This window comes from Labrus mixtus, chromosome 7, assembly GCF_963584025.1.
Source record: "Labrus mixtus chromosome 7, fLabMix1.1, whole genome shotgun sequence".
In the NCBI taxonomy this organism is placed as follows: domain Eukaryota; kingdom Metazoa; phylum Chordata; class Actinopteri; order Labriformes; family Labridae; genus Labrus; species Labrus mixtus.
In genome coordinates, this window is record NC_083618.1 from 6,050,490 (window position 1) to 6,064,727 (window position 14,238).

Below are 14,238 nucleotides of genomic sequence, written 5' to 3' on the forward strand. Positions count from 1 at the left end.
GCCTCCATTTTTGTACTCTGTGTTTGTCTACGTGCAGCCCCTCTCTCACCCTGCAGTAACTGCAGTAATGCTGTGCACATCTGGCCATCAGATCTCACTGTGGCGTCTACAGAACACGCAGAGGTGGAAGAGGAGATGGTCCAAGATAACCTGAATCACAGAACAGTGACCAGCAATTGAGTGTGCCATCTTGGGAAATTCCACCCACAAGATAAACGGACTGCAAGAGCCAAATACACAGCTGATCATTTTGAACAAATAACAGTATCTAGTGTTCTGACACAAAGTTTATCTGGCTATTTCTCATCAAATGTATCTGTCTGCACTCCCCCGCAGCACCAACACCATCCTCACAGTCTGCCAGCAGCCCCTCAGCTGTGCATTGTCGTGAGCAGCATAGGGTTCATTTCCCATAAAATGTCAGACAGTGAGTGAGTCAGCCATGGCAGGTTGCGTAGGATTGGCATAAACTGTAAATCTCATGGTTGACAGTATAATGAGTTAAAGAGGAGTTCCTCCATATGGAATGGAAACGTACTCTGCTTTCACCTGCCTGCCTGCATGGCTCAGTCACAATGGAAACACACACACATGCATAATACACCCACACAAACACATACAAAAGACAATGGTTGTGTTTCCTTCAACACCATGCAGATTTGGTTTGGAAGACAGTGACAGAAGCTGGCTCTGTCAGGCAGCTGCAGTGGATACAAGTTTTGTTTCAGTGGTGGGAAAGCTAAAAAAAAAAAAGGGGGGGGGGGGGGGGGGGGGGGGGGGGGTGGCCAGGCAGTACAAACAAGCCCCCACAAAAACAGGTAGAAAAGCACAGCTGGCTCGTGGTGGATAATATGGTGATTGCAGAGCTCTGATGAGGCACTTTGCCTTCTATTAAAAGTGCAGTGCTGGGAGCATATTCCTCTCCCACCCTTCAAACTCTGCAGGGCGATGACTAAAAGAGGCACATTCAGTCATCTCCCCCTCCACACCCTCTCCAGCTGACACACAAATACGCACCCATGGATACACTCAGACACATTAAGAGTCAGCTGAATGCTGCGCTCACATGTGGATGGGAGCCTGGGATGTATACAGGGCTGGGTTAATAAAGCATGTCTAATTTACTGATGAAGTCTTGATGCAGAAGTGGGCAGTCTTTGCTTTAAGACATGTGATCCGACTCTCTCTCAGCCCTCTCTCTCACTCTTGCTCTTTCCAGCTGGGCTTCATTGTAATATACACACACACACACACACACACACACACACACACACACACACACACACACACTCTCTCTCTCACACACCCAAGCACGCTCTCTCACACATTCGCTCAGGCTCTCTCACACAGACTCTCTACTTAGTGCGCTGGAGAGAGGACTGAGGCTCACACTATCAGCAAAGCTTCTCAATGGGGGGACACAGCCAAGAGCAGACAGAGCAGTCATTCCACTGGAGTCTTCCGCCGCATGCGTGAGAAGGAGACGACAAGTAAGGGGGCTAAATTAGCTCCCTGTCATCACAACAGAAGAGTTCTACAGACGGAGCAGAGACACGGGCTGAAGGAAGGCAGAGAGCAAGAGATCTGTGATCGCATGTGGCTGATACAGCAGTGACATGATCAGCCTCCCATCCTGTCCAGTTTGTTACTTAGACCCCAGGCTGTTTTTTCTCCTCACTGTTTGCACTCGGAAGTGAGAAGCAGGGGTCCAGAGGAGACTGTGTTGAGGGAAAAGAAGAGCATTTCAGCACCCCTTTTTTTTGTGTATTGTTAAGCTTTTCTGGGACTGGAATTTCAGGCGGGAACCCCTTGCTTCAAAGTATGGATGTATTTAAGACAGAGGAGTGAGTCTGCAGTGATTCTGGCTGAGCTCCTTTCCTCCTGAACACACTGCTCAGGTAAGGGTGTGGGACTTTCGAGGAATCCTTCCTCTGCTGTTTTGGGGATGTGATGGGTGGGATGGGGTGGGGTTTATTAACTTGGACAACCTAATTTTAGGAGACACTACTGCTTGTTGAAAGGATGACAGACTATGACTGTTTTTCTTCTGCATGAAAGTAGTGACAAAATGAAAACAGAATTTGCCAATTTAAATCTTCTAAAAAAAATAAAATACACAAGACTTTCAAACATGTTTAAATTGGTCCAGTTAGTTCCATTCTTTATGTAAGCAGTGTGTATATGCTGAAAGACAGACTAAAAGTCAAAGTGTTCACTGAATTTGAGTTAAAGTGCGTTTGGAAGAGAAGAGGCGTCTCATTCCCTTTTCCTGAGTGGTTAAATTCATTAGTGTGACAACGAGTCGTCCCTGAAGATGTCTTTGAAATCGAAGTGAAGGCTGAAAGAAACAGATCGAGGCTAATTTTCTAAAATCACGTCGCGCGTTGTGCAGGTGCTTTGGCAATTTATGCTCCTGCAGGTGTTCTGCTGTTTAAGGACCGCATTTTACTCTCTCACGCTGGACTTTCCAATTACGCACAGAGGAGCTGTCGTCTCTCGTTTTACGTGACAGAACAAAAACAAAGAGTAAACAGCCTGCGGTGTGTTTTTCTGTTTCGCCAGGAAGACAACATGGATATTTACTGAGAAAATGAGGCTACAACAGCCACTACAAGAGTTCTGTTCTGTTTTTCCTGAGAGCTGTTTTCCCTCTGAACTTCGTCTGATATGATGCCCAAGCTTGTTCGCTTTATTTAATGTCTGCTGTGCGCCTTCTCCTCTGGTAAAACGCTGCTGGTAAGAAACCACATTTGATTTTCGGCAAGAATGCCTCCCGATAACCGGGAGCAGCTCACAGTCTCTGCGCAATATGCAGCTAACCACGCGAGCGCAACGATCCCTCTGAATATTCAGTCAGCTCGGCGATCAGAAACACTGTGTGGTGTAGAAAAAAAAAAAGAAAGGGAGGAAAACATATCCAGGGGACCAGTTCACATTTCCATCAAACCGGCGGATTAGTCTGAATTCCGTTCAGGGGTGGGGATTTACAACGGTCTGTTCATAATTATATGCTTACTTTTGCCTGAATATTAAGCAGTGTCAATGTCACACAGGGCACAAAACACACATGGCCTTATGAAGCAATTAATCCCAGTTACACATCTGAGCACAAAAAGGGTTTAGTTGGAACAAGCAAGCAGTAGCGTTGGTGCTTTCTGGATACAAGTTACTCATTCACACCTGCTTTATGGCACTTTTGAAACATTCATGTGTTGAAATGTGTCCCCTGGGTTTGAAGTTCATATTGAAGAGACTCCCTGGGGCTCACCACATTCTCTTGTGTATTAAGATATTGTAGAATCGAACACCAAAAAGAGCATCAGATCCACACCTCCTACATCATATTCACTCGAGTAACAACCTCTATGAAAAATGAAACATGTGAATGTACATTTGCAGTCAGTGTCTAAGTGATTTGGATTGAAGATACATTCTTATCAAAACTGCTGAGTAGTGTGTGGACAGCTATGGGAAAGTTAATAAACTCTGCCACGGTTTGGTTTAAAGGAGATGGTGTGATGCTTCTATATCCCGCCGCAGGTTCTGAGTGGAGAGAAGCTCCAATAACACCTGGAAAGGAGGAGAGCATCGTTATTCAAAGAGGGCTAAGGCGTGTCTCCATATGCTGGCCCTCAGCAGCCATTAGGCAGTCGCTGAACAAAACTGCAACACAGCCATTCGTTTTTTCAAATTAAATCATTTCGAAACCTTTCAGAACAATCCTGGCTTCATTGTTGCTGCTGATGTTAATGGAAATGTAGTTTTTTTTTTAACAGTATAGATAAGACATAGCATTTCATTGTTAGTTTTCATGGGCAAGCCTGATATTGCTAAACATTTTTTTGTTAGAGTCTGTACTCTGCAGGTATTTTTAAATCCTGATTTTTTTTCTTATTTTATTTCATACATAAAGTAGAAGTCTCTTGTACACTTTTTGTCATAAATATTTATGTAACATAAGCATATCACAAGTGGAATATGTACATCTCTGCTTCCTCAGTGTTGTGCGTTTCAGTACACATAATGTTTGTGTTGTAAAATTTTAGGTACTGTAACTCATCTCTGTTCCTGTTTTTCCCTGCTGTGCCTCCCCTGCGGTGTGCTGCCCTGCAGACCCGGCCTCACCATGTCCTGGTTGTTGGCCATGTGGATTAGCCTGGGCTTCCTGCTGCTGTGCCAGGCCACACTCTATCAGACCATCCAGCAGCACCATGTGGCCCGGCCCGGTCGCACAGACATCCTCACCCTGGGTACGTGTTTGTTTTTTTCACATTTTGGGTTCACAGCACACGCGGCGTTAACCGTGCGAGCTGCTGCCCTCTGGAATGGGCAGCACTTCTCTGCTTTGGCTGTTTGAAGGCAACAGAGAGAGACTGCTGCAGTATGTCAGAATGATTTGCCACGGCGTTGCACTGTAACATGATGATTCACCATGCTCACAGTCACACAGGATGAGTAAAGGGGAGGCGGCTAATTGTGCTTCTAATTGCAGGTTACCTACTTATATTTAGTCACCCTCAAATCTAAAATTCCATATTCATTTTATGGTATTTATAGAAGACATCTGTAGACTGTACATATTGCTATCTCTGTTTCTCTGGCAGTGCTGCTTAAATCTGAACATGTAAACCCTGCTAGACAAAGATCCTCTTCAAACACTCTGAGTAAGCTGGTAGGGAGATGAATTGTCTATGCAGTAAAGAATTCTTTACTACACCCTGAGTCTTGCTGGGAGACTGCTTGGAGTAGGACAAGCTGTAGGCAAAAATCCCTATTACTGTGCTGGTAGCCTAGGGAGCTTTGATCACTGTGGCTTAGATGGAAATGACAATTATGTTTCCCTCTTTTGCACTGGAAACGTTTGGCAATTAAGCCCGGTGCCTTCTGCACCGTAGGGGTAAAAGGGGAGGATAGACGCCGAGGCAGATCTTAATTCTCTGATTATCGAGGAGCTTACCAGCAATGCTTATTGTGTATGTGGGAGTGTTAAAGGGAAGGCATACGATTTTTTTTCTAGAGCAAAGCAAAGGCTTTCTTTAAGCTTTTAACAATGAGTGTGACTCCCATGCTGAACCCTCACAGAGAGTGAGGCTCTCTCTCCAGAAGCGAAGCGGCTGTTAAACATTGATGCTATCTTCTGCTTGGTTCCCCGTGTGTGTGTGTTGGTTTATGTGTGTGTGTGAGTTACATTGCGAGGCAAAAGTACAGTAATTGATGCACAGCAAAAGGGGGGGGAAACTCCTGCATTGAATTCTCCATGCTTGTGTTGAACATTGGTGGCTTTAAGCAGCATGTCAGAGAATTGGCTTTCTTTGCTGTGGAACAGCTGACACATGATAGATGGAAAAGTTCCTAAAGTATCCGAGTTGCCGTTAATTGGAACAAGAGGGTGAGGGATGAGCGACACAGAGCTCTGAATGAATTCTTAAAAGCTGGCTTCCAGTTTTTCTGTCGTTTTTTTTTCCTTCTTTTTGACTGGTTGGCAAGTGGAGCTTGGTGCCAAAGATGTACAAGCAAGTGCAAGGCTCAGTAAGTGTCTCTTGAATAATGCAGTGGTCCCAAAGGGCTAGAAGGGGAAAAATAAGAGCCCCTCTCCCAACCTCCCCTCCCTCCTCCAGCTTCAAGCACCACCTATCTAGAAGAGTCATCCAGGCAAGGGATAGTTATGGGTGAGAGTTCTCTGTAAGGTTTCCTGTCAGGTGGTTCAAAGCGCACACTTACTGCTTGCAGCGCTGAGGAGGGTGCATGCTCCCACAGTGACCAGCATTTTCTCACTCAGGCCATTATGGTGTGGCATTTTCACGGCTCTTGTGGGGATTACTGGTGCTGTTCAGAACAATCAAGCCTGAGAGGATGCGAGGTTAGAGAACTGAGATGGATAATAAATACGGAGTTCATTGATTTGATCTTCTTGGATTTCATATAAGAGGCTGATTTAGGCCAAAAAAACAAATTTTAAGATGTAATCAGAAGAAGCTATTTCATAGTCCACAGCGTTCACACTGCAGTAAACTTTAAAACTCAAACAAATCATGATGGATGACGGCTGTAATTGGTGCTGACAATCATAATATTAAGATATGTTGTGGGTTTTTATCGTCTTAATCAGCAGGCTTCCCAGGGATAAGTGTCCATCACAACCAGGCGTTGGAAACGCACATGTCTGTTTTTCTTTTATTTCCCTGCAGCTCTGTGACTGTACAATTTACTGTACATCATGTTTTTTTTTTTTTTTAAAGAAGAATAAGCCGACATCAATCTTACTCATCCATGGAGTAGTGTTAACCGATCTAACCAGAACTGCTCTCTCAGAATTGAAATGCTATGATGAATATTTGAATTAGAATTGATTTTATAATTTGAGAGGCTCTCCGGTTTCATTGAGGCCAGAGCCCTCAGATATAAATAGATATGGCTGTGTAGGACGTAGCTAAGAAAGAAAAAAAAAATGGAGAGAGATGTCTTGCCTTGAAGAAAATCTATTGGGTTTCATGCTTGGCAGTTTTTTCTGTAATCAAATAAGGTGTCTGTGTTTCTAAGGGAGGATGAAAAGATACGTGATACACAGAAGATTAAGTTGTAATATGGTTTTGTTAATGACGCATGAGGATCTCAGGATACGAACTGTCTGTGCTGATGAGCAGATTCATATAAAGTGTTTTATATGGGATTCACATACACAGTTTGTTTGCTGACTCTGATGCATTTTCTGCAAAATAGCTGGCTGACAAGATGGGTGAAGCTGTTTTCCTCCTACTGTACTGTCTTCAGTACAGTCATACGTCTTGAAGGGAAACAGGGGGTTGGTATATTGCAAGAAACCACATCCTGATATCAATTTTTTTTGTATTTCTTGGCATGCAGCCCGGCAGACTGTCTGAGAAACTGAGTGGTACAAAAACTCACAAGCCATCCCAAAAAAATAAAGACTAAGACGAACAGACGTGGGGATGATGTGAGGGTATCTGAGGAGGGGAAGTGAAGGTCATGTTGAGCGAGGTGCAGATGTAATTCTTCAGCCTGTTGATGCGTTTAACACTTTAGAAATTAGCTAGTCTGCCTTCTGCAGCACTCAGCTGCAAAAGGAAGATATAAAGTTTCAAGTTGCATTTGTTTATTTTAAATGTTTCTCTGACAAATCGGTGTAGTCATCGCCCAGGCTGAGATCAAGTAACAAGTTGCCTTACTGCCTCGTCACCTGTTCAGGAAGCAGCGCCTGCTCTCCTTCCCATGAGCCTTTGCTCCACACTGCCTCTCCTTTGCGTCCTGCTTGTACCGCCGAAGATTGATGGCGGCCTGATTCCGGGCAGCCAATTCTGGTCTCTCAAGAAATAATCCACTACATTGACAGATGAGCCGAATGTGACATGACACACACACACACACACACACACACACACACTCACACACACATACACTCGTCCGGCTCTACTCCCTCCCCACCTGCCAAGACAGTGAGCAAGAAGTGCTCATTGCCAAGACTGCTGCTGCACAAACCAGGCTTCTCATGACAGCACATAGTATTGGACTCAATAGTAAGTCAGTAAAAGTAAAACCAATTTACATTGTCAGTGCATTGCTGGCAGGAGAGACAGTGAATATTTGGCACGTCTTTCTTCTCATGCTCCCTAAAAAAGTTGTCTAGTCAGGATATTAAAGTTATGTAACTGCATTAGTGTACTTAAGTTTAAAATCAGTCATGTTCATAATGTATCAATACCCAGAGGGGCAGTCTGAATATAACAACGCTTGAGCTCTTGCTTTGTTGTATTATGACTCTGACAGGGCAGATAAAGAGAGTCTCAGATCTAATAGAACAACATGATATCTGTTCCAGGTGCAGCTGTAAAACTAACTCCACACTGCCTGTTACACTTTGATGGCAATCTGTTTTGTTTGACCATTTTTGTGTCAGCCATAATGACAATGCTGTACAGTGTACATTGCACTATTAGGGGAACAGTCTTGTTTTACTAAGCGCCTTTTATGCAAGTTACCTGCTGTTGGTTTGAAAACAGAGCTTAATCAAAGGCTGGAATGAAATGTGATTGAACTTTAAATGGCAGACAAAGGCATGCAGACTTTGAAAATACTATACACGACTGCACAAAATGATTAACACAAGAGACTTGGTGCCGCTGTTGAGAATTTATCCACTGATTTGACATGTCTTATAATGTCTCATCAAATATGGCTGAGAAGCATTTTAATTGGCTGATTGTTCAGTGTGCCACAATGTCCTCTCAGGGGGAAGAAAAACATGCAATTACTTGGATTAGCCAAGAAACATAACATGGAAAAAGAGCAAAAGTGAGTTCCTAGTCAAAGTGTAATGAAATAAGAAACTCTTCCTCTGCTCTTCAAACACTGTTGTATTCAACTTTAGCTTTATGTGTCCAATGAAGCTCCAGTTCTTTAACTTAAGATCTGAGGATCAGGGTTTTCTGGGGAGAGGAAGCCTGACAAGATACGAGGTGCTGATACAAACCTTGAACTTGATTTAGAATTGCTGTCTCAGTAAATTAGGACGGGTCTGGAAGCTATACCCACTCTAAGTGTGGATTGATTTTTTTTTTGTATCTCTTTTTCTCTTTATTTCTATCCCTGAATGATTGGCTGCTTCACATGATTGATGATTTTTCTCGCAGTGTTTGGGAATGTTTGAAAATTATCCTAACTGGCTCACACCTGAATGCACACACTGCGTTTTAACTTGGAGCTCGTTTCCATAGTTTTTGGACTCCTCCTCGTGAAAATTTGCTTTTTTCTTTTTACATCGTCCTCTTCAGTGGAGGAAATCTTCTTGCTACTCGGCTTCTTCTGCCGGTGTAAGAGCTTTTGTGATCCATCCACATTACCCTCAGAAAACGTTTCCTTCCCTTATAGTGTTTTTGTTTTTGCCAATTAAATCTGCTTTATTTACATCCCCATTAAACTGTGGGGACTAATTAGAGTGAGAATTGATGGTGGAAGAAAATTCAATTAAATTATAGTCACTTGAATGGATGAAACCTGAGTCATATAAGAGGTTGAAAAGGAATTCTTAGAACCCTCTGGCAGCATTGGCCGAGGAAACACGGCAACATATAGAAACACGGCAACATATAGAATTAACACACACACGCACACACACACACACACACACACAATCCAATCATTATATCCCCAGGCTGTAGAATTGCCTTTTATATTATTGAAGTAGGATTGTGTTCATTTTATTTATTTTTTTTAAATTGGTGTTTATCATGTAAAAGCACCTCTTTCAGATCCTAATTTAACTATAGGGAAATTAAAGAAAAAATATTCATGACAAACATTTGATTTAAAACATACATTTCCTGAACATGGCATCTACAAAGCCTGCCAACAGAGGAACTAAAATCCCATAATGCACCTCCACATGACTATATAATTGCTTTGAAAACTGGGCTTAGGTAGGGAGCTCATCAGCGTTATATGATCCCACTCTCTATCACACAGCATGCCCTTCGAGGTAATGAAAGCAACCTTTCCTAAAAAACTAGGCAATAACTGGCTGATCATTCAGGTGCCGAGCTGCTCTCTCTCGCTCTCTCTCGCTCTCTCTCGCTTTGCCTGGCCGCAGCCTGCCACTCCATCCTCTTGTCCCCCCCCTCCCTCCCTCCCTTCCATCTCCTCGTCTCTATCGGCCCCTCAGACGATTTGTCATGGATCAGATGAGACAATTTGTCATGGATTAGTGCACTTAAATGTCTGTGTGATAGTGGAAGCAGTCAGTGGAAAAGCTTAGGAATCCTATTACACTGCGTTTTATGGCCGGCAAGAGGAGGAGGGAGAAGTGGAGGTTGAATTGGCACTTTCTATAGCCCGCGTGCCATTTCTTGACTTTTTCTCCTCACATAATCAGATATTCACTTATAGAGGTGAGCTCCAATGATGCGTCTCAACTGGGAGAGCAGATCAGAAATTAGTTGTTTGTTCTTGATTCACCTCTTGCTGCATTAGTTGACATTTAATTGCCTGTTTGCCGCTGTTACTATATACTAAGTGTTCATTCTTCCCCAGCTCATAAGCAGTTTTAATATAATACAAGCGGTAGATCAATTTATCCATTTCAACCCACAGTAATTATGGGGGTCTTAGTAGTAATGAAAGAGTGGATCAAACTAGCTCTAGCTAGCTAGCATAAGCTATTGCTAAATGTCCAGATATGGTTACAAATTCCTTTCAGAGCCCTCGAAGTTTCGAGTTTCTTCAAAAAATGTACCTTTACTTCCTTGACTACCTTTACTTCTTTAGGTAGTCATGTCTTTGGGTAGTTGGTGGGTAAACAAGGCATAACATTTGTAGCTGCAATATCACCAAACAGACACCCTTATGAAGTATTATTGTTGGACATAATATTTCTTCCTTTAAAATTTAAATATATTTTTTAGCACTTTTCAGTAGTACATATTGTCCAATATAGAGTTTAAGTCATTGAGTAAAAGGAAAGGGTAACTTGTGAGTGCTGATAGCCTAGTGGTTATGTTGCGCGCCCCATGAACAGAGGCTATAGTCGTCGTAGCAGTGGCTACCTCGGCCCCGTCATGCAAGTCATCCTCTACTCTCTCCTCCCTACCCCTCCTGTCTCTCTTCAGCTGTCCTATCAAATTAAGGCAAAAAGGCTTTAAGAAATGTGAGAGTTGTTTTAAAATAGAAGGATAACTTTAACATTTGAGGTAACAGTCTCTCCATCAGTTACTAGGAGCGAACATCTTCACGTGTCTGAGTAAATCAGTGATAACGAACATATTCAAAATCACCTTTTTGTTAAGTTACCTCAGACTTCTTGGGCTGAAGGCAACCCTATAAAAACACTGTAAAGGTTATGGTTTTGCTAACTTTTCCAAAAAGTGAAAATATAACCAACTGTGAGCTGAGTATAACGAGCATCAGGCACACCACACTGTGGTTGACCCAGATGGTATGAGGCAACGCTGGTAAAACATTGTGTTTTGATAAGAGTCCCTGTAGAGCAGACAAACAGCATCAGGGCAAAGGAGTTAGCAAGTGGCCAATTATATGTTTGCCTTTTCAAGACTTTGTCCCCTACTGTTAGTTAGTTTTAAGTGCCACTCACAGCTGTGAATGAGTTAGTGAGAAATAATCAGCGCATGTCTCAATGGGCAAATAGAAAGATTCACCTGTGGCAAAGTTGCCATGTCATTAGTATTTATTTGCTCAATGGTCTTTCTCACCTCACGCCTTGCGCTGCATGTACTTTCACTCCTTGAGTGCGATCAGATGACAGATTACATCCTATTTATCTCTGATGATTGTCCCAGACAGAGTGCAAAAATTCAATTTCATACCGGGTGGCTCATTCCTCCAATTATTTCTAATGAGTGGAAAAGTATATAAATAGACAAACAAGTTGCACAGTGCAAAGTGTGTTCAAACAACCCATCTATCTAGCTGCACCTTGGGTTACACATTTGTGTCTCAGGGTAGTCTATTTTCAGCTGTATATTTTAGAGTAGACCGCTATTTGTACTTTTTCTACCTGGATTTCTTCAGTCTATCTGCTTTTAGCACATCCATATCATTTTCACTAAAGAGAGCAGCAGAAAGTGACTGTATCATTACCATTTTTATATATACAATATCTTATGCAGCTTCTCCATCACCTCTGGACCCTCAGTAGCATCTCACTGAAGTAAAAAAAAAAAAGCTTGCTTATGTTAATGGAGTAAAGAGACACACTGGCAGGTAATTGTGATGCAGCAGAGCTACTTGGTGGCATCATTTAGAACCACTGCAGGGGACAAATGTTACTCATTGAGTGTTTTGTTTGCAGTAGACTCACTTTGCAGTGGCAAGTCATTTACCCAGTGGCAGTCAAATAAGGTTTTCTTAACCATGCTGCAAATTTTCTTTCTAACACTTTTAACTGCATTTATTTTCATTTTTTTGAAGGCAATTATTGGGAAAACTTTTCGGAGATTTAAAAAAAGTTCATCTTAGTCTCATCTCCAACACAACCTAAACGTAACACCCTCTGTAATGACCATATCACTGAAATTGTAAGTGATATGGTCAAGTTAAACAACCGGCTGTTTTAATTAGAGCTATGGATTACAACAAGCAGAATCACTCTGAGTGTCAATGCATGTACATGCACAGTTACTTTCCAGTTGAGTGACCATCTGGTCTTTGTTGTACATCTTTTCCACAAGTGTCTGATAACTGCATTTGAGGGATCAACGCTACTAATTTGTTTATCTATATCTATCTATTTCTACAGATTTCACAAATCTAAAAATATCACAATATCGATATATCGGCCCTAAAAAATCTATATCGGTCGGGACCTAGTTTTAATGTCTCCTTTAACTTCACTTCTGATATAAAGGTGAGTCTTCTTGGCTTACACCTTCTTCAGGGTGTGCGCGATGGGTTTTTTCAAATGTTTCAAGCCCTATGAATACAAGCCCTTTTATACTTTTCAAACCATCCCGAGTGCCTGGACTTGGATCATTCATACCAATGTTTTTTGTTTTCAAGTTTCCCTCCACCTTTTTTTTGAAGTATTCCCTTCCATGAGCACTGTTAGTTTGAGGGATACCAGAAACGCTCTTGTTGTCTCTCTTTTTCACTTCTGATATATTGAGATTGATACAGAAAAAAAAGACAAACTGACATTCAAGCCTCTGAAATATTTATAGTTAATTTCTGTATTTAAACTTTCCATGCATCTTTATGAACTGATCACATGTCTATTTTGTAACAACTCCACAATTATTACCTTTCAGTCTTCCAGCTGGATAGAGCTTCACAAAGTGTTTAGCTTTCTTCTTTGTGCTTTTGGTTTTGTTTCCAACACATTAAAATTTTTGGTTTATTGTCAGGTCTCGAATGATGTTGATTTTGGCCAACAGGCAGCAAAAAAACGACACCTGGTATCAAACAACACACAAACAAAGGAAGCCACTGATGAACTTTACTGAATCTTTACTAAAGAGTCAGATTTGTTTTTCAGGAGCTGGTGAGGAACCAAAAATAGAGCGACGGAGATTCATCTGGTGGACACATACATGACTAGCAAGCCAGTGGCATGGCTAACACGTTCATAATATCAATAAAACATTTTATAATATGACATAATTGATGCACATCTCTTTTCTGCTGTGAAATAATAACTTAATGTCCATGAAGTACAACTCTAAACACACTCACATCTCACTACCGTCCTCTGAGAAAACTTGTGAAAACCACTTAATGTTTGCATCTTCTGGGTTTCAAGATTGTTCTCAGTCTCCTAATAACAGCACATTTGGGATCCATGTATATTTAATTTGTTGCTACGGTGACTTGCTTTCTCAGTGCTTCCCAGTGAATCATTCATTCGAGCCCTGACAGGGGACAAAAATGGATTATGGTGCTTGGAATTATGGAAACAGAAATCCTCTTGCTTGAATATGTCCCCACCTGTCAGAGGAATGATTGAAAGTCCGTCTAAATTTTCCACCCGGGGTGCTCTGTCAGCATTAGCTGAGCACTATTTGTCTTGTCTGATGTGTCCCGCTGAATCTATGCTGCTGAGGCAGCGCCGTATTGTCTTATCACAGCTTTATCTGACAGCAGAGCCTCTAATAATGAAACTTAGGTTGAGATGTCACAGTTAACTGTTCATCACGGATATAAAAAATACAGAATACGACACATGAGATGGACATGCACAAATACCTGAATAAATGGACTGCATGTCTCTTTGCAGTTCTTCTCACTATTATGTGCCTTGTATTACAAGTGCCAGTCACTTGTGCTGTACAGTAGATGGCAAGAAAAGTGACAGACTGTTGGGAAAAGGGAAGACAATTAGTATTCACTGGCCCTGCAATGTGTCTTCATTTGCCACAGTACATGTCAGGTATTGTGAACATGGCTCGATGCCCTCACACCTCTCTGCTTGCCTGTTGGCCAGCAGAGAGAGAATGAAGGACGACGTGGCACCTGCATGTGTCTGTCTGTAGCCTAATGACCCAGAGGAGACTTCTTTCTCACACACGTTGTCTCTCTCCTCACTTTTATGCTCTTTATCTTAGTCGTTTTCCGGACATCTTGTCTTCTTATTAGCCGCGCGGCTTATCTGCCTCGGGTCTTATCCCAATCTTCTTCTTCTTTTACTCACTAACTCCTCGACGCGTCACTTTCCTCTTTAGGCTTGCCAAAAAGGACACATTTAGCCTCAGTTATCTTGGGAAACTGAGCAAAGTT

General features: G+C 42.2%; 1 protein-coding gene across 4 annotated transcripts in view; it reads left to right on the forward strand.

Annotated features, from left to right (window-relative positions):
- The first annotated feature begins 1,265 nt into the window (after window positions 1–1,265).
- LOC132977611 (chemokine-like protein TAFA-1) overlaps window positions 1,266–14,238 on the forward strand; it is a 107,298-nt gene continuing 94,325 nt past the window's right edge. Inside the window, exons 1-2 of one of the 4 annotated variants that reach the window (XM_061042336.1) lie at window positions 1,266–1,898; window positions 4,114–4,250. In XM_061042336.1, coding sequence (XP_060898319.1) covers window positions 4,127–4,250 — 124 coding nt within the window. In that variant the 5' untranslated portion in view covers window positions 1,266–1,898; window positions 4,114–4,126. Of the gene's footprint in view, window positions 1,899–2,366; window positions 2,737–4,113; window positions 4,251–14,238 lie in introns of those variants that run through there. The other 3 variants (XR_009673839.1, XR_009673837.1, XR_009673838.1) reach the window with 3 other exon arrangements.